Consider the following 21,257-nt stretch of genomic DNA (forward strand, 5'->3'; position numbering starts at 1 on the left):
GAGGCTATCCGAGTAAAAGTAAAAACAGTAGATGCAAAAGTTTTTAGGGGCGGATATATGGGAGACTCCAGGAAGAGCTACCATTTATGCTTCCTGTTTATGCGAAGCATTTCTTCAAAAATTTTCAGGTGAAAAATAAGGCTTTTCAACACTATCCATCAAATATTTCTCGGTTAACCACTCCTTCCTCCTTGAATCTTTCCCTGACAGTTTATAAGTAAGTCACTTGCATTTCTTCAATTGATACATAATTGCATATTCCGCATCAAAACCTTGTGCGCTGCAATTGTATGTTGCTGCATTTATGGTTGTTATTTTAGTTGTAATCTATCCTCCCACATTGCAATGGTGCTGCAGGACCAATAAATAAACAAAAACAAATAAATGCACCTAAAAGCCGAAACATGCATGTGCTTCTTTGTGTCGTAGCCACAATTAGTGAACATGAACTAACGACCGATTTAGTCCACACGTGTTGCGCCTTGTGGAGCACCAAGTAGTGTGCACAGTGTAGGCGACTGCATTTTGCCCACAGGCATGTGCACGAGGGGGGGGGGGGGGCTACCCCTAATCCTCTCGGGAGGGGAGTGTTAAGTCTGCCCCATACCTTTACTGCACCATACCGGGGGAAGTGGGCACTGCGGTGCAACGTCAATGCAGAACCCTGCTCACGCCTATGATCTTGTCACACATAAAAAGTGACACAAAAGACGTACACTCATTTGTGAGCTGAATTCGAAGCTTCCGGATCTCAACCATAGCCTTGTAGCGAAGGCCATGGCTCTCGCAGAACGCAGGTGTGCAACCAACAAACTCGGATGCACCAACCGCTTTGAGCAGCACCATGACATCCCCCAGAGCCAAGGAGTGACCCTGCGCAGTGAAGGAGAGACGCCAGTTTGAATGAGCCAATAGCTGTGTTCGGCACGAGTAATTACTACCATGTACTGCCACAATACAGTAAAGGTTTATTCCAAATATAACTCAACCCCCAACATGCAGGGCTCACTGGTAAAACAAATTAAAAGTTGAATCTTAAATTAAGCTGACTCATAGTTAAGTTTCTCGCATGTCTCCTGTCAGTATGTATACACATTAGCAGTACAATAGAAAAATATGCAAAAAAGTAAAAGCAGCAGTGACCTACGGAGAACCCTGACAAGGGAATGTGTGCACACCATTCTCAGGATAGCCCCGAGGACTGCATACACTTGGTGTAGGTATGCACTGCAAAGACACAAAGAGTGGGCTCCACTAAAGTGTCCATCACTCCACCGAAAGCAGGTCTCCAATTCCTTGCTAGAATTCGTCCAATGAGTGAAGTTACAGAGTCACATCTAAACCCTCTTCCCCCTCATATTCCCCTACAACTATTCTTACATCACCCTCCTTCATGCGATGCGATAAATCAGGTCACTTTGCGACTTTAGGTCACGTAATGCCACCCAAGATGACGGTGACCAAAGGTCAAGGCGGACCACCCTAGGCCCACGCCCCCCAAAGGGGGATGTATTACGGCGTTAATACGCTTTCGTTACGTGGGAGGCGGTAGCTGGCAGCTGACATGACCGAGCACTAACTGGACATAGGGCTTCCTGACATTACGTTTGGCAGGAGCTGCAAACTCTGGCCTCTCCTTCCATATGGGAGGGTGAATCAGCCTGCCAAAACTCTAGCATTCACGTTATCCATAGGCCACGCAGGCACGTTCATATGGCTCGGTTAAAGCGGGGCTTTATATGTTGACTGGTAGCTTACGCTATTGTGTCATACCGATCCATGCATCCATGCGGTACCTTTCATTTGGCGCTTCCTCGAATGCCGTACCACACAGCCTACAGAAGCAGACACAGTATAACCAGGAGTCAGCGAAGTTTCAAACAAAAGCTTTCGCCTTATTGCACTTTGGTGGTCCAAAGAGCCACACAATTCTACTTTTTTTTTTTTTTACTTTTTCGCAAAGCATATTTGCCACCTTTGAAACAGCCATAAAGAAAGAAGAAAAAGCTGTTGTCTTGGAGGGTGCACACTTGCCTGCATTAAAAATTGTTTTCACTTGCTGCCAGTTTAATGTTGCCAAGAGCTCTAGAGGTAGGAGCAAAAGGAAAGGAAGGTTATTATGCATAGTATTCTGGTTGGCTAGCTTGCACCATGAGAAAGGATTAGAAAAGAGTGATGAGGTAAGAAGAAAGGGTGTTGAATAAGTACTTGCATGGCAGTCTAAGTAGTACACCACCAAAATGCTACAGGTATGGTTTCTGCGCAAGCAGTGTACTATGCAAACAAAACTGCCACTGCACAACTGCATGCATGCACGCACGCACACACACACAAGAGAATGTACTTGCCTGTCCTGCCCACATCTCTCGCACCTTTTTCCACCTCGCTTGTTTATCCTGGTAGGGAAAAAAGGTCAGCATGTTTATAAATCAGCTCAAAAAAACTTGCCCCCAAGCAGCTGGGCCACATTTTGAAAATTCATGAATGTACCCTGTACAGGCATCACAAGCATGCAATCCGACAGAAAGCTACAGCTCTGCTATTCCCATTTCAAATATATGTATAGCAGGGTTAGCAGAGCCTCTTCCAAACGCACACCCCTGAGAGAGCCGGGCGCCGGGCCAGGGGACGCTTGTACCCATTTTACCGGTGGGTGCCCGGTGGTGGGTTTCGAACTGGCCACCTCCCGCAGTCGAGACGGGCGCCCATACATAAACTGGAACACACTGCTTTTACGTGCAGCACCACATTACTATCTGAAACAGAGAACAGGATCCTGAGCAGAGTACACGGATGATGTGATAATCTAAATTCCGATATTTTGAACTTTTGATTAATTCAAACAAATGTCAAAATTTTGGTTGGCTGGCAGTATTTGAAATGCATATTTAAAGCTGCTTATTTTGTACTGTGGCTTCTGTCAACACAAACTTGTTGTCATACTCCAACGTTCGTAGTGAGCGAAAGAGTGACAACTGAGGTCAGGTACGTCAGGTTTGTGGCCCCGCACGAGCTAAAAATTTGGCCTCTCCAACCAGCTAACTTGAACACAGTCCAAAGTGGAGCAGAGTTGAGGTCCAAATGGTGCTTCAAGAAATCGAAGCGGCTGTCACGAGGTGCTCGTTATTTCTTTCAGCGAAGCCTTCACACGTGGACGTTGCCGCAAGAAGACCGCTTAGTATTCTGGAGTACCTCTGCTTCGAAGTTCCCGACAATCAGCACACAATACAGCAAGATGGAATTGTGAAAATTGTCATTGGTGTGCCGTTGCCACTGGGCAATGAAAGGCAATTTGCATATTTATTTGTAGTTTTTTTTCATCAATCAAATTTACTGAAGTGTGAAATGGTTCCTTTAAAAGTCTTTTTTTGTAGCCATGCAATGATTCGAGCTTCAGATAATTTGGACATTTTTCCCAGTCTCTAGGGGAAACCAGTGCACTACTATATACTCTCTACTACACTGCGCTGCACTGCACTGCACAGCACTGTACTGTACTGTACTGTACTCTACTATACTGCTATGCTGTACTACATATTACTCTTTTTCCTCGATATAGGTAACCAGTTCTACGTGCTAATGTCTTCAGCTACGCTTTTAAGATAAATATTCCAAAAATACTTTAAGTATATAAAGATGTCCATGAAGAAAATCATATTTAGTGTTGGATTGTACTGAGCAGCACCTCTGACAATTCAAATAAAAATCTGTGATTTCCAGAAGTTTGAATTGATGAAATTACTGTAACCTATCATTAACAAATTTAGGGCCGGATACAGTAAGAATTGTAATTATAAAAAGTCAAACCAGGAATTTTTGGGCACATTCGAGATGCATGCAGCACAGTTCAACCATGCTAGGAGACACTTTCTTGCAATATTTTTCATCATATCACGAAATGTCTTTCAATCAAACAGTACAACTTTGGCTATAGTGACACTGAAATTTATTGCAAAGCCCAGAAGTAAATTTACTTCAGCTGAGTACAAATGAAATTAAAATTTATAATGCAAGTGGCTATAAACAACACAGTGTTTCCAAGAAACACAAGATGAACAGAGATGCCTGTACCATTGGGATAGATATTTCGCTACAAATTTGCACACAATTTTAGCAACCATTCTAAAGCACCCACACATTGCCTTTTTACAACTCCAGAAACGTTGCTGGCAGCCTCAACAAAACCATAGATGACTTACGTGCTTGCTGTCCTCACCAGAGAAGCCCATGGTGAAGAAAACCTCCTGCACAGTCATGGCAGCCACCACGGCAACCACGTAAGGCAGAAGGCCATGCTGGTGAGAGAGGGCCAACATCTTGGCATAGCGAGGGCTCACAGGAAAGCAAGACATGGCCCGCCCCAAAGGAGTGATTCGAGCGCTCCACTCCCCTGCATGAAAAATGAACAGGCAGGACTAAACATAGGGAAAGTTTCAGCATTCCAAGCAAGATTTTGATCTTCATACAACCATCAAATAAATCCTGTAAATTTCAAATAAAGTACAATTACTGGTCAGCCCTGCCTTGTCCTGTACCTGTTATGGTTTTGTCTTCATAATTACCATCATTAGTCCAGCTACTCCACCCTGGGGTTCTTTTTTAGAGTACTGCATCTTCCAGATGTGCAAAACAACCAACTAGCATTTAAGTTAAACCTGTGCTACAAAAATATGCACTTTATTGGAAGCTTTATTGTTGCTTAGGGACTTGACCCAAAATAGCTAGAGCCAGGGTGCAACATTAGTACTATGCATTAGAGCTGAAGTTGTATTCAAAGAATGGAGCAGATTTTCAAAAAAAGAGAACGAATGAAAACAATTTCTTCAACTACGACATCAGATGGTCACAAAGGAACCTTCCAGACAGTTTGCACACACAAAAAAAGTACTGTATATTATGCAAAGCAAATGAAGCAAATTAATGAAAACAACTTACACTTTGCCAGATCCTTGAAGCGAGCTGGTTTTGGAAGCTCTTCCAAAGCTCCCATTAGAATCAACTTCTTTTCAGCTGCCTGAAAGTTGGAGTATTCAGTTGTGTACACACATTAGCTGATATAAAAGCAATAAAAGGGTAGCAGTTCGGTTGCTTTACCTTCAGAGCCTCCTTGTCTGGTGCTGATGGGTACGGGAAATTCACAACCTTATCTATGTTCATGGCCTGCAAACATTTAAAAAAGAAGCAACTGCAATATATTTTAAGAAAGGAAAAAAAAAGAAAAGGAAATTCACGACACTGCTAACAAAGCAACAACAAATAAATGGAAAAAGAATTTTATCCCTTTTTGCATTAAAATTTTCACATGCACTCACTGCATCCAGTTTGATACAGCTGAGTATCTCTACGATTTCGGCCCAAAGTCCGCTCAGAATTCATTCAAATTACACAGAGTTTGAATAAATGATAGCCCAAATGGCTTGAATAGCTGATGCACAGATAGGCTTGGTTCAGTTTGTGGGGTTTAGTGTCCCAAAGCAACTCAGGCTATAAGAGATGCCGTAGTGGAGGACTCCGGAAATTTCAACCACCTGTGGTTCTTTAACATGCAGTGACATCGCACAGCACACGGGCGCCTTGCTTTTTGCCTCCATCGAAAAGCGTCCACCGAGGCCAGGATTCAATCCCGCATCTTTGGGAACGGTAGTCGAGAGCCGTAACCTCTGCGCCACCCCGGCGGGTTGATGCACAGATAGGTCTCGATGGTATTGGTAACAGCAATGGAAAAAGACACGCCAACCCACACTAGGCAACTTCATGTGCCCGCAGGTTCTGAGCAATGACAACACATGATGTGTATCGAGTGGCCTCCGACACATGCCAATACTACAATGGTGCCACTTGTTGGCCGGCATTCACCTCAACAGCCCCGCAAATATATACTACTGGATCCCAATATGACAGGTGCAAGAGCAAGGAAACAGCAAGAAAAATGACAAATTTCATAACAGGTGCTCTACACAAGTGAAGAATCTGACTACAGGTGCCACTTTCAAACACAAACCTTCATTTGTAGGACAAGGTCATCGACAGGTCTCCGTGTTATTTCTGGTGGCGTGAACTTTTGGAACTCATCGTTGAAAATGGCAGAGGAGTATAATCTAAAGGTGCACAAAGTAAAAGAAACATAAGCTAACAGGTCACAAGCCTCAGTCAGGACAAGGCAGCCTGAAGGCCTTTCTTACCTATAACAATGACCTGGGCATGTTCGCCCCGCTCTGCCAGCTCTCTGATCTGCAGATGCTTTGGAAACCCAAGATATAAGAAAAGCTGATATTCCTGTCACTTTGTCGTAGACACGCATTTTGACCTGCAAAGAAGGAGCAATCTGTTTAGGTGACCATCGCCACTGATGCTCCAAAGCAACAACACCTGTCATACGCATGTTTATAAATGTTGAAGTTAGCTTAATACTTTCCTGCCCATGGCTATTCTCATCGATAGCCCACTATCAATGGTCTCAAAGTCGTAATTCCGTGATTTCGAAGTGTTCCTGGACCGCGGGTAGTAGAGAAAGTATTCCCTCGGTTTCATTTTTGTTTCTTTTTTCCACCATGCAGTGAAATAAAACTCCTTCGGAGTCAAGTCAGGTGACACGTGTGCATCGTTTACATGGTGTCAGCATCGCACGCCACTGCGTGAACACAGCATGTTCCCTCAGAGTCTGATGCATGTAAGGTCAAGCTTTTGGACAATGACAGCAGTAGTAACACAGGCGACAACTTCAGTTCGTCAGATCTTAAAACAGAGCCAAAATCCGTCAAGTCAATCCAAACACTGACAGGCATCCTCCAATACGTTTCATTTCCTTCTCCAAATCATTTTGAAGCTGCCGTGCGCTGATGTAAAGGCGCCCTTCATGTTTTAAAGGTCACAATTGATATATACAGGGTGTCAACTTCTTTTGGGAGAGATCACTTGCCGATAACTGTGCAGAAAATAGTGTCATGTGGCACGAGACAGCTGGATGTTGACCTCGGCATTGCTTTGCCTGCTGGCACAATAACCACTAGGGATCGAACTTTTTTGCATAACTTCAAATATTCTGCACATAAGGTGCTGATATTTACTGAAATAATGCACAAGTACTCCCTGCAATAAACACACCTTTTAATTTTTGCGTACTACCTCTGCAAAAAAACATTGTTTTTATACCCCTTTTCATTTTAGTTTAAAATTTACTATACACCGACTGAGACTAATGTCATTAAAAAGAGAATGTTCTCTTCTAAAAATTTTTACTGTATAAATGCGTGTAAGGGCCACACCCAAACTTTTCATGACACACGTGGGAAAAGCCTTCAAAATTCACGCGCACAGAAGCTTCCAGATGCCGCCAACAGATGGGACCCGCAGTCGCGGGTCATCATCATTATCATATTTTCCCTCTGCTGCGAGCTTCCGCAATCCATATTGGCATCGGTATCGCCAGCCCCGCCCACCCCAGCTTTGTTTTGCAACTTCCGCGCATTAACTTGACAGAGTTAAACAACACATGGCAGTATCTGCACTACTATAGCCATCATTTCGGGCAGCCTCACTGGAATGCTGCAACCCCTGGACGTCAGCATCAACCAGTCTTTTAAGGTTGAATTCCGAAGGCAATACTCAGAATGGATGACAAACAACAATCACGACCAGAAGCCGACCGGCTCAAGAGGGCATCGTTCGCGACTGTGCATGGCTGGATTTTGTATGCATGGAACTTCATGTCTATGGACATTGATCCCGGAGTTTCAAGGCGACCAGGATTTCAAAGAGTTTAAACGGGACTGAAGACGACTTGTGAGGTGAACGTGCACCAGAGCACAGTGCCAGCTCGGAAAACTCCGCGAATGACGATTGAATGGTAAATAAATGCCGCACATTCACTGATTAGTCTGTTTTTACTTAAAAAAAAAATTTTTTTTTCGAGTGTCACACGTATGGGCTGCACCTTGAAAATTGGCCCCCGAACACGCGTTTATAAGGTACACTACGGTCGAACCTTGATATAACGAAGCCCTACTTGCAGCTGAAAATTATGTTAAATCGCAAATTTCGTTAATTGAGGTTTCCATGTTTTAGCTGCCCAAATCAAGTAACAGGTTCTTGGAACATTGCTAGTAGATGGGCACTTGTAAATTACAAATTCAGGAAATAAGCCAGAAGTTCCAGCAATAACAGCGCTAACAAGAACACCGGATGTATTTTTGTATAGTATCAGGAGCACAATGTGTGACAGCAAGCGGATGTGAATGCGTCATCTTCCTTTGTCTACGCAAAGCATGGAGTGAGCGCAACACCTTGTACTCAAAGCTGCCGCCAGATGTCGCCACTAGTACCATCATTATCCAACGTTTGCAAACGAGGCTAGAGAATAAATCAGCTGATCTAGGTACTTTAATGGGGACACTGTTCGCATCCCCCAGGCCAGCGCTGCTACACCTTGGGCGCGGCAATCTTTTTCTCGGGAATCAAGTATGCGTAGGTATTTCTGGTAAGCGCTAACATCATGGCGTGACACGTCCTGAAACTTCCGCACCACGAGTTTTATATATAAACATGACCAGATGGTGAAGCGGTCCGCCACTATCATCATTGTTTCGCTCGCAAATTCGAGACTGTTGGCACAATTTGCACGTAAACCGGCAAATGCAAAATGTGATGTGTTGGCTATAGTTTTACCTCTCATCCGATTGTCAAAGTGGCTGCTGGTACATGCATACACAGATTGCATACACATGCATACAAAAAAAAATACACAGATTGGGAAATAAAAAAAATACACTATAGCACAAATTTTTTTACACTGAGGTACGTTACATCGAGGTTCGACTGTATACACTTTAGCATCAAGCGTGGTTTGTTAAATGCAAAAAATTATTAGCTGCATCACCTGAAAACTACTTTGGAAAGTGTTAAGTATGATAAGGTCTTCAAATTTCTTCCCATGAAAAAAAGCTAGAATAAAGGAAAAGCCTGACAAAAAAAAAAAAAAAAATGCAACTGAAATTCTGTTCCTCATTCTGATTGAAAATGAATAATGCCCAAGGCCTGCAACAGTGATGAATTTGAGTGCGTATACAACTCCCCCCCCCCCCCCCTATTAAGACGTAGGTGTATCAAAAATGAACACGTCAGAAATGCACTTATAGTAATGAAACATCCATATGCTTTGGTGGAGCTGCTCTCAACCGCCAACACTTTTTGCCCAGATTAAAAAAAAAAAAAAAAGAAAAAAGACAGAGATAGAGAGACTGAAAAAAAGAAAAGCTAGTTAAGTCTTGTTTCCATCATTTGCCTCAATGCCTCTGACACAGATATAATGACATTTCATAACTGTGCTTAAGATCAAAGCAAAGCAAAGCAAGACATGAATGGAAGCACACATACAAATGGATGCAAACATTATTTGTTAGTGTAACAGTCTGTAAAAATATTGAAAAAAAAAAAAAAAAAAAAAACTTAATACAAGAGTGCATCCTACCTTGCCAGTGTCAACAACATATTTAATGTTTGGAATGGTCAAAGATGTTTCGCCGACATTGGTCGCAACAACACAAAGCCTGGTGCCTTCTGGAGGGGTTTGGAAGACCTGAAGATGAAATAGGAGTTAATTTGGGGTCAGAGAATACAAACAGAAAGTGCAAATAAAACCCCAATAAAAAACAAGATTAAAGTCAATGCAATTTATAATAAACAATGAAGCAACATTTCAATATTGAGTGTGCTAAAATGCAAATTACCAAGCATATTACATCAGAGAATGCATAATCACACATTTGTTTCCGTGTACAATAAAAGCACCGAGGCATTTCCAAGTGCCAATGCAAAAGAGTAAATATGCTATAATTCCCACTGATTTAACGATCAATCTATGCCCCAGAAACTTAACACAAATTGTTAAGGCATTAGTCAAGAACAAACCTTGGCCTGCTTCTCCGAGGGAAGCAGAGAGAACAGGGGAAGGACAGTAAGTGGCTGAACATTCCTGTTTGGGGCAAGCTCCTCCATGAGGTCGTCATCCTCAGATGAGGAGAGATCACCATCCTCTTTTACATCTTTTACTAGTTCTTCTAACTGGCCTTCATCCAGTGGCACCACAGAATAGCTGCAATGATAACAGAATCCCATTAGAGACATGCAACTGCTAGACCCATAGTGGAAATGTTTAGATATACCATCCAACGTACATGCTAATGGGCATGGGCATAGTCGTACGAACCTTGACCATAGACTCTGCTTACGTGAATAAAAAAAAAAGGAGTTCTTGAAGCCTGCGGTATCTTGCAATAAAACGAGGATAAGCAGAAGCCAATGCACTACCCTTATCACAAAGTTACGCATCAACAGCATGTTTGCAGCAGGGGCACAGTGGGCCAAAATGTTAGCTGTAAAGATCCCCCAACTCCATTACAGAAAGGCTTGTCATTTCATTTCACTACTTGCAACTATGTAAAAATATAATGAAATAGCCATCGAAACTAGTAGCAAAGAGTTTTACGACACCAAAGAACGGCTCATTGCACCTTACGCCAACACAAAGAAATTTTGCAGGCTTTTTGTTTTGAGCAAAGTCTGAAGCATGCAGAATGAGTACTGCTTGATGTTCACTGCACATAAAATTCGAAAGAGCAATTCATATCTATCATAGTTGGTAGCGGCTGAAAATGGCAGTAGCAAGCACAAGAAAACCACTTTTTGCATTGAACAAAAATGTTTTGCAAGCTTAACACGAAAACTGAAGTAAAGCTTGCTGCGAAGCAAGCATAGTGTTATAAACAAAGCGTTATATATGCAGTCTGTTTATATCAGTGCTATAGTGTTTTCACATGGTGCAGTTGTCATGTTCATGAGCAGAAGAGAAAAAAATGGAGCAGTCCCCAAGAGTTATTTTTTAAAACAGTTGACTTTCAGTACACTATGAAAGCCCCTCCTCTGTTTCCATAAACAATAAACCCATTCTTATTAGAAACATTTTTCAACAACAGTTTAAAGGTGATAGCACAAGCAAGTGGAATGCATTTGATGGAATGAACTCACGGGAATCTGGTGCAATTGCCAAATGCAACAATGAAATAAGTGTAATCATGGAAGAGGTTCGAGCAAGAGACTTGAAGCATTGTAAAAACCGCAAGTTGACAAAACCTCTGGATTAGCACATTGTTAGTTAAACTCACTTGTCAAGGTTAACACTTCTCGTCTTTGTCTCTGCCGTAGAAGAAGCTGTTTCGCCTTCTTCTCCCTTTTCCTCACTGAGGTCTTGTTTCAATGCCTCCTGGGTCTGCCTGTGAAACCCGGGGTTCACCGGAAATCGTTTTCTAAGTTTCCGACACAGAGATTGGACTTCTTGTTGCCCCGTCACAAATACCAGGATGCCACCCTCTGGTAGCTGTTGGTGTATCTTGCACACCTAAAAGAAAGTACAAAAGAAAGGGGTAGCAAGTTTTCACATAATCTGTAAGTTCCCTCTCTTTCCATCTATCCGGCTGCAGCTGGCCTAAAAAATGGACTCCTGTCGTTGCCTCGGATAGCCGGAGCTCCCCACCATTTTTAAAACCTCTGAATGCTACTAAGAGACCTACTCAAGGACTTGGGCCAACCCACTACCCCCGTGCAACTGCTGTTATGCGAGCAACTGACTGGCGGTGATGACCACGCACTGTCTACCAGTGCCTTTTTTGTTGCACTGCTTTTATACAACTGCTGGGCTTGATGCAGTTCTACAAAAGCAGGAGCTATAAAGTCTGCTCTGTTTCCTACACAGCATCGCCATCGTCGTTAAATCTTTGCAGTATTCAGCAAAATTTCAATTAACATGGGTCGAACAGATAGGCTACACATTGGATTCATTATACTGAAACCTACGAACGTGACACATTTGTTACATGGAGTTCACAAATACAGAAGCTTAAATGAAGGAAGGACTGATAAAATGACAAACTTGGCAATGCTGAGGAATTGGCTACCTGGAATTTCGGCACTTCCAGATTTAGTGGTGCATGGTCACTGAGGTAAATTATGACACCTGGAATTTCGGTACTTCTAGATTTAGTGGTGCAAGACCAAGGAAGGACTGATAAAATGACAAACTTGGCAATGCTGAGGAATTGGCTACCTGGAATTTCGGTACTTCCAGATTTAGTGGTGCATGGTCACTGAGGTAAATTATGACACCTGGAATTTTGGTACTTCTAGATTTAGTGGTGCAAGACCACTGAGGTAAATTATGACACCTGGAATTTCGGTACTTCCAGATTTAGTGGTGCATAACCACTGAGGTAAATTATGACACGTGGAATTTCGGTACTTCCAGATTTAGTGGTGCATGACCACTGAGATAAATTATGACAAAGTGCACAAAAATGAAAAACACAACCAGTGTCCCAAGGAGAACGGTCACATTTATGCGGTCTTAAATGTAAAGTTACGCACTGGGTACATTCAATTTTCCACTCCCGAACTGCTTGCTGACAGGTCTTGGCTTCCGCTCTGACAAGAAGTAGCATGATAGGCACATGACTTTGAAAACTGCCTCCATTGTCTGCTTTCAGCAGGTGACGCCAACCATTAGTCACCACAATATGTACACCAAGACTCGGTTCTTTCACAGTGACACCATGCGCACATTCACCTTTTGGCTAAAGATACTAAAGGTAGATAACAGAGGCATGATTTAATCAGTGCTTTTTGCGAACGGAGCGAGACATGTCTGAATGCGAAGCACTTGGCAGAACTCAGTTTGGCAGGGTTTGCTTGCTGTTGCTGCTCGCGCAGCTCTTTTAAGGGCCCTGCTCATTGTACTCGAAAGCAGACGAAAGCACTCGAAAACGCATTTACAATAAGCATTAGCTACTTCAACACACAGTGGTTCGCTTGCAACGCTTTCAAGGCCTGCGTGCTGAAAAGATTGCGGAACAGGTGAAGAACTTCTGGACAGCATGAACAAACCATTCGTACTTGGGGCTCTGGAAGCTTCGGCGTGATGTGAAACTCAAGAATGGAAAACGAGATGCAAGATTCAAATGTCTTAGATCTGCTTGGAGACAAGCTATGGAGCTTGTGTCATTGTTTAACGTACAATATTGTCTATAGGAACAGGAGAACCACTCGAAAAGTGCACGGAGCTTAACTCATTATGGCTGCCAGCACACCACTACTTTCCCAGGAGCTGTACTGGTGGGCGGAGCTTCAGGGCTGTCTGAGACTGCGGACCCACTGCTGCCTGCACTGATTTTTCAATAGGCTGAAATGTAGCCATAAGTCAAACATAAATTAATACATTGTGTCCTGCCCCTTATGTTACCTAAGGTAGATTTAGACTGTACCTTTTAGAGGATGCTAATTAACTCCAGGTAGTCTACATTAATCCAGAGCTCTCCACTTGTGCATGCCTCATAGCCCATACGTGGCTTTGGTATAAAATACCCTACAATTAGTTTATTTTTCTTCATAAGCAATCACATTTCTCACACTCTAAAATCGTCCAACAATCAATTAAACAATTTGAGTGCTAAAAACAGTAGTTACCTTGCGGTATGCCTCCTGCATGTAATCATCTGGTGTCCTCTTGTTGAAATGAATAGTAACAGGGTGCTGTCTAGCGTCCACCTACAAGTAATAATAACATCTAGTTTATGGCACAGTATCTGTACATAGCTTTGTAAAAATAGATGCCACCAGTCTGAACAATAGCGCAGCTACCCATGGATGTTACAGTCATACCTTGATCACAGGTGGGGGCGTCTTGAAAAGGTGAGTATTCTCCGTAAAATCTTCTACCCTCAGGGTTGCTGACATGATTATGAGCTTCAGTGGATTCCCTTTCTGCCAAGAAATGATTAAAGCATGAAAGCATAAAAATGACTCCTCTCCTCATGGCCCCTCTGGTGGTCAATGTCCAGAAGTCACATGTGCTTTCTGTCGCTTTTTTTTTTTTTTTTTTTTTTTTTTTTTTTTTTTTTTTTTTTTTTTTTTTTGCGAAATCATTTTTTTATCTTTCACGAGCAAAAGACTTGACTCTTTCATGTTTTGTAAATCATAGACCACAGGTGTACAACTCATCTTTCAGCCCAAGACCAATCAAAGCAAAGCAAACAAGATCAAGTGACAGTACTAGGCAGGCAACAAGGCAACAAGGCCACTCTCAGGACCTCATTTTGATGAGCCATAAAGGCATCACAAACATCACTAACAATACAACGTGGCATTAGTACGGCTTACTCGTCGTCGCAAGGGCACAATTCTTGAGAGGAGGCCGATTAAGATGTCCGAGTAGATGCTCCTTTCGTGAGCTTCGTCAATTATGATCACAGAGTAGCCAGTCAGGAGAAAATTCTGCGGAAACAGGAAAGTCATTAGCAGCGAATCAGTGGCACCTTCAGATATAGAGAGGTTAATGTCACACCAGTCAGGTGCTTCCCACAATTATGTGAAAGCTGGCTAGCAAACAACCACAATTACCTACAGACAACAACTGGGCTCAAGTGAAAAAGTTATCAAAAGAAATTTACTGTTGAAGCAATCATAAGAAAGACATACCTTACACCTGAGGATGAAAGCTGCTTTTTCTGATGACCAGATAAAATTATGAAATAGTTTGCAATGTTTCTAATATAAAAGCATCAAAACATACAGCAAAGCATGTGATTAATAATATTCACCCCCAGAACAAATCTGACTGTTCTGAAAGCATACCAGACCTGAAAGCCCAGCCCTGCATTTCCTACTGCCAAACTTGGCATTTTTTAATTTCAACCTTGGTTAATTGCAACAAAGGTAGAACAGTCTGGCGTCGGCACTAGTACCCACTTCATTCATGCAGCTAAATCCCAAATTTTGCTTCCAGCAAAATCTTCTCTGCCTTAAAAGTTGCTACCCCTATCGCATGGCCCACTCTTCCGCTTAATTGTATTGCCGCACTATTTTTTAGCCTTAAAAATAATGACAATAAGGAAATGAACTGCCCCGACCGGAGGAGGCCAGTAAAACCGGCAAAATAGGCCAACAAGAATCATCAACTCATTGAATGAGCAATCCTCCACGATTTGTTCAAAGGACACCAAGAAAGCTCTTTCAGAAACATCAGTATATCAGTACATGGGCTAGGAAGCTTATGAACAACTGTGAAAAACAATAACAAAGTGCAATCTGGCTAGCTATTTTATCTCTATCCCGTAGAGCACTCGTATAGTGTCCTAGTAGTTAGCTAACCAAAGCAGCAATTAGGTACTGTGAATTAAAATTAACAAAAATGAATATGAGGCCGGCAGCATCACCCTGTGACTAAGAATATACTTGCAAGGGGCAGAAACACACCCAGTGATTATACAAAATCTTCAAGGAGTTTAAAGATAATGATAGAGTTCTCTTTTACAAATATGATATAGTAAAGACAAATGTTCAAGAATGGCAAGGTACTGTTCTATCCAATATAAAAATCATTGCCTTGCGGAACTTGCACCTAATCAAGTTGTGATCTCCAACTTGAGCTACTGCTGTAAAAAAAATTGATTTATAACTATTTTGCAAGTGAAGACATCTGCCTGCCTGATGTTCTTACAGATAGACAGAAATAAATAATAACGTAATTATGAACTTTACCATGTTATGTTCCCAGTGTAATACAGATTTGCTAAAGACAATAAAAAAAGAAAAAATCTCGCTCCCCACCTGCTCCCACAAGAACTTTCTTTCTCTCTTCCCTCATATTCCTAGATAAACATCTGCAGCAATCGCTCATAATAGCCATACTTTTCTAATCTTAACAATTCATGATACACACATTTTGAATCTCTTTCAATAGAACACCATCTGTCATGAATTTGATCTTGGTGTCACTGGTGACATTTCCTTCAAAGCGGATCTGGTAGGAGACGATTGATGAGGAAAGGCTCATTTCTTCAGCAACTCGCTTTGACATTGACACAGCAGCCACACGCCTTGGCTCTGTTATGCCTATCATCTTCTCCCTGAAAGAAAGACAGTAGATTGCGCCACAACTTAGTTGCTACAGTCTGCATTCGCCAAGCCACATCTTGGAATGTATGATCAACCGTCAAGAGCAGTTTGAATTATCCTCTGATTTGTGAAGAAGTGGAATTTCCTAACAATTAGGGATCAAGTGCAGAGTGCCCACACCAATCATGCCACAAGTGCAGAAAGCACCTTTCTGCTCAGCATGGATGACAAAACTGCCATGGTATTCAAACGCTTGCTTCTGGCACTACATTTACCATGATAACAGCACAGCACCTGGTTAAGGCTCATTAGGCAACGGCTCAATAATTAGGCCAACTCGATTTCATAAAGCACACGTAAGCATCTGCTGTGCACTAGAAAAAAGTCAGTCCAACACACAAGCAACATGACCAACGTCAACACAGTTCATACACCCATGTTCAATTTTTTTTTGTCTTGGCAAACAAAAACATTCCTGCACTAACACGATCAAGACTGGCGATTATTAAAATCTACCACCAATTTTACCGCCAGTCAATGGAGGTATGTATACATGCAGGCAAACGAATAATAGTGATCTCTAATGAGATCACCACGAGTTATAAGAACTTATAAGTACAATTCATTATGTGTTTTTGCATGGTTCAAGCACACGTCAAATACAGTTCCTAACACAATGCTTTGAACAGGACTTCCTGGCTCGAGCTGAAAATAAGTTGCCAATACTTGATGCATGTCAAGTGCTAGAGAGCTTTTCTGATCTCCCAAGGGCCTTTTGGAATGTCCATAATGGGAAAAACAAAAAAAAGCAAACACTATGGGACATTGTGTAAATTGGAGGGCACAGCTTTTCTTAGAAGTTAAAGTCGTGCCTTTCAATATGCACAGAAAACATAATTTAGTTTTTAAGTTGCAAAACACGTGCAAAAGCACAAGGAAAGGTAGTGGCTGGTCCTGTCCCCACACAAAATGCCCGTGGAAGCCTTGCGACCCACACAGCTAGCGACAAACTATAACCTTACTACATTACCTCCTTTGAGCTTTATGAAAGCGTTACCATGCAGCCGCTGTACAACTCACCTGGTGTAACCAGCCTCATAAAGAAACTGTGGAACTTGGGTTGTTTTTCCTGAGCCAGTCTGGCCGCAGATCACAACAACATCATTTTCACTTATAGCTTCCATAATTGCTTGCTCTTCTGCAAGAATCGGAAGTTGATGCCGGGCATTCTGAAAAAGCCAAGAAAAGAGAAAAACGTAAAGAACTGTAGTAGACCGAGTGTATTTATTTCTAGAAGCTTGAAGGTTCAGTTTGAACCAAAAAATACGAAGAAAGTACACTGAGGAGTAGAAGCAGGGTCTAGCTTCTTGGAGCAGGCATGGGAGCAGCAAAAGCCTTACTTTGGAGAAACTTTGGAGCATCAAAAGTCTGATTTTGAAGCATGTTTGGACAATTTATGGGCTTTTTTAGAGCACTTTCGAGCAGGCTAATAGCATTAACTGCTAATAAGCACATCTTTTTGTTCACAGCCACAGTAAGTTTTATTAAATTTGGCATGCAATGGAGCAGTAAAAATGTTCAAGCTAGCCTAAAATTCGAATTATCGACTGGGCTCGAAAAATCTGCGAGAACAGTTTGCACTACAATAATTTTATTTGATGAATACCTAATGACAGCTGTGTGCATCTCACATGAAACCCAAGTGAAAACAACAGTTTCTCTTGGTTTCGTCCTGCGCTTTGCTTTGAGCACACTGTCAGGAAGGTTTAAGAATGGCTCCAAATTGTAAAAGCTGCCCTACCCTTTTCCCTGTGTGTCTCGTTATTATCGATGCTGTGCACAAAACGGACCCATTGTGTTTTGAGGATGCTTCACCTAAGGATGCCTCACGTTTGCGGAGAAGCGCGTAGTTCGGTAAAACTGCACACGACAAGCTGGAAGCAGAATGTGGGTGCACATATGCGTATGCGTTAGAACAGCGTTACTCCAGCCCAAATTAAAAATAAAGCAGTATCCTATGTGCGCGCACAACCGCACCCGCAGGATAATGCGAAGGAAAAGCAAATCCATAACTATGTGATTGAGCTTTACTTTGGAGATGGTGAACTTCCCATCTTCGTCACATCTGTCACAGCGTGCACAATGTGCGCAGGTACAATTGTTAGATACAATTCAGGTTCAGGAAGGCCTATTTCGGTGATTGCTGATAGCGCGTGCATGATCCTCCTTTTGAAATAACCAGAACGAGCCCACTGATGTCCGAATGAGCGAGAGTAAGACGCCATAGACATACATGGGCATCAGCCGGGATCACACTCCTAGTTCAAATTATCTGAAGTTCCGAATTAACCGGGGTTTAAATAAATACTATATTCCAAAAACTGCATGAAAATTGATTGTGTACCCTATTGGTCAAAATTGTTTAGGAGTGAAATTGTTCTAAAGGTGTTTGTTCGAGTTCACAAACAAAATAGACAAATGACAGCTACTATTGAAAGTAACAAAATTGATTAGGTGCTATTAAATTCAATCCAGAAAGGCACTTGCCACCAGCCTTTCGTGAAGCTGTGGCAATAACAGCTTTAGGACAAACACTACAAGTGAATTAAGCTGTATTGGATGTGGATGCGGCTGCGTCTTCTTTGTAGCGAGTACCCGGTACTCTCTCCCTTGCTTTTCAACATCACCATGTGCAGGCTCCCCCCCCCCTTTGCTGAGCGACATACTGCATGTAAAACACTCCTATATGCCGACGATATTACCTTATGGACAAACACTGGCTCAGACGGGGAAATTCAAGCTTCACTCCAAGAAGCAATCCACATACAGCGCGTTGCAGAATTAGAGTTCTCCCAGCTAAACCGCGGAATCCTTGCAGTTCAAATTTCGCACAGAAATCACATTTTGTCGCTAGTATTTTTTAATACTAAATTTGTTTGGGGTACTTGCCTGATTCGATCAGAAGAAGTCAGATGTTCCCATCGCCTGCGGCGGCGGCGACGCCAGACGAACCGCTGCCCCAGCGATGAGACTGGTGGCGCCACCTCATGCTGCTTACAACTCTGTAGCAGGAAAAGAGGGGGCGAACGTTTCTGGCAGAAGGTTTGAGTTGTTGTAAGCAGCATGAGGTGGCGCCACCAGTCCCATCGCTGGGGCAGCGGTTCGTCTGGCGTCGCCGCCGCCGCAGGCGATGGGAACATCTGACTTCTGATCGAATCAGGCAAGTACCCCAAACAAATTTAGTATTAAAAAATACTAGCGACAAAATGTGATTTCTGTGCGAAATTTGAACTGCAAGGATTCCACGGTTTAGCTGGGAGAAGCATTCTACATCACGCCTCTAATTGTGCAACACCCTATAGTTCATACTTTTGTCCAAACAAATGGGCTACTCTGTTCACCAACCAAATCAAAACTCCTAGTGATCCGGAGTGAAAGTTCCCGACCCTTTCACACGGAAACACAAGAACTCATTACCTTACAAATTAACACGCACCTAATCCCTTCCGTCAGCACTATTCGGGTCCTCGGTACGCTCATTCAAAATAACACGCCAAACTCGGAAGCCATACAGCGACTTCGCACTACCGCCCAACAGATTGCTGGCCTACTTCGCCGCATAGCCACTCACCACAGAGGAATGCAGGAAGCTGGTCTCTGCCGACTAGCCCAAGCCTTCCTAATAGGCACAATAGTCTACTGGTATCCCTACTGTCACCTTAGAAAAACAGACGAGGAGGCAGTAAACAGCACCTCTCGTTCCACATACAAGACTGCTCTGGGTCTTCCTCAATATGCTACTACACAACGCCTCCTTTAACTAGGGATCTATAATACTCTCTCAGAATTCATTGAGGCCCACAGAACAGCACAAATACAGCACCTCTTTAGCACCGAGCATGGCCGCCTAATCCTTGGTCATATAGATATCAACCCTATCGGAAACCGCACCCTGTTTTTCGTCTCCCTGCTGAAATTCACAGATGTTTGATCATCAAGCCTATTCCCAAAAACATGCTCCCTGGCCGCCATGAAAGACGCTGCCAACTTAAAGCTCAAGCACTGGACGATTTGTAATCTACTGCCGACCATGTAGTTTACAATGGTGCGGCACGACAGGACGCCACAACCTATGTGGCCACTTCCGCCACATCAATTTCCACCCTCGTCGTTTCTGCTACCATGTGCACTACTTCCACTGCTGCAGCAGAAGAGACAGCCATTGCGCTGGCTATCGCCGACCCCCGTAGGCGAACCATCCTCTGCGATTCTAAAAAAAAAAAAAAGCTATCATAAATTACTCGACTGGTTTTGTGTGCCGTCCGGCTGCCCGTGTACTGCGCGGCTTCACGCCTACCCATCCAATAAACCTCACCTGGGTTCCTGCCCATGCGGACAACGCTGGAAACGAGGGGGTCGACCGTCTAGCCCGAGGATTAACAAGCCGGGTGGTCACCCCCTGCGCTCTGGCCCCTCAGACCTTTGGTGAAATCACAAGGCAGATGCGACGTCTTTTTCCGCCCCCTCACCCAGACCTCACTCGGGCAGGCTACGACGCTGCGCCGACTACAGAACCAGTCGATTTTCAGTCATTCGAGATTGTCATTGATCACCAATGGAGAATATTAGCACATATCCTATGGGACTGCGCGGGACATCCACTTCCTCAAACTTTGCTGCCAGCCCCGCCCGAGGAGGGCTAGAACATATTCCTACGCCGACCAGATACATAAAATGACATAACTGGCGCTCGCCACGTGGGCTCAGAACGTCGCTCACATCTGGCAGCCACACTAAGCCCACCTGCCCTACCCGACCATGTTCTAGGCAATAAAGTTGTTTCACTCACTCGGCGTCTTTCAACGGTTGAGTGTGCACACATCGGTTCTATTTTCCGCCCGGGAAACCGCTGCCTTTGCCCTCTTCGCCCGGTTTCATACGCATTTACCACTGCGAGCAATGTGTGTGAAGCCACGCCAGGTAAGCAGAACACTCCTCTCACCTCCTTGCGTGTGCTTCCCCATTAGGTGGTTTATCTCACCCCTGTATGTGAGCGGGATGTTCGCTCGCTATTGCGGTTGTATTTGAGTGTTCTCTTGCCATGTACTCGAGCACAATAAACCCTGTTTGAGTATGTACCTCTGTGTTTGTCCCCTCTGCCACAGTGGCGACTTTTCGCACCGCGGTTTGAGGGTCACAGCTCTGTCTGTTAGGGCTGCCACGCCGGGGCTGAAAGGCGACTGTAGCGTCTAGACCCCCCCCCCCAATTGTGGTGCATTTTTGCGAGAATAACTCCAATAACTTTGGGACATTACATA

At 43.3% G+C, this 21,257-nt stretch overlaps 1 protein-coding gene across 1 annotated transcript in view; it reads right to left on the reverse strand.

Annotated features, from left to right (window-relative positions):
- The window catches only part of kz (putative ATP-dependent RNA helicase kurz), a 34,666-nt gene that overhangs the window by 6,653 nt on the left and 6,756 nt on the right, over nucleotides 1-21,257 (reverse strand). Inside the window, exons 5-19 of the mRNA XM_084598294.1 lie at nucleotides 17,020-17,168; nucleotides 15,764-15,950; nucleotides 14,203-14,316; nucleotides 13,705-13,806; nucleotides 13,510-13,590; nucleotides 11,160-11,392; nucleotides 9,907-10,090; nucleotides 9,467-9,574; nucleotides 6,183-6,307; nucleotides 6,002-6,098; nucleotides 5,095-5,160; nucleotides 4,936-5,014; nucleotides 4,200-4,390; nucleotides 2,349-2,396; nucleotides 717-873 (exon numbers count right to left, since the gene is read on the reverse strand). Of these exons, the coding sequence (XP_084454420.1) occupies nucleotides 717-873; nucleotides 2,349-2,396; nucleotides 4,200-4,390; nucleotides 4,936-5,014; nucleotides 5,095-5,160; nucleotides 6,002-6,098; nucleotides 6,183-6,307; nucleotides 9,467-9,574; nucleotides 9,907-10,090; nucleotides 11,160-11,392; nucleotides 13,510-13,590; nucleotides 13,705-13,806; nucleotides 14,203-14,316; nucleotides 15,764-15,950; nucleotides 17,020-17,168 (1,921 nt within the window). The remainder of the gene's footprint in view (nucleotides 1-716; nucleotides 874-2,348; nucleotides 2,397-4,199; nucleotides 4,391-4,935; nucleotides 5,015-5,094; nucleotides 5,161-6,001; nucleotides 6,099-6,182; nucleotides 6,308-9,466; nucleotides 9,575-9,906; nucleotides 10,091-11,159; nucleotides 11,393-13,509; nucleotides 13,591-13,704; nucleotides 13,807-14,202; nucleotides 14,317-15,763; nucleotides 15,951-17,019; nucleotides 17,169-21,257) is intronic.

This window comes from Amblyomma maculatum, chromosome 3 (genome assembly GCF_055883805.1).
Source record: "Amblyomma maculatum isolate TAMU_Amacu chromosome 3, ASM5588380v1, whole genome shotgun sequence".
Lineage (NCBI taxonomy): Eukaryota > Metazoa > Arthropoda > Arachnida > Ixodida > Ixodidae > Amblyomma > Amblyomma maculatum.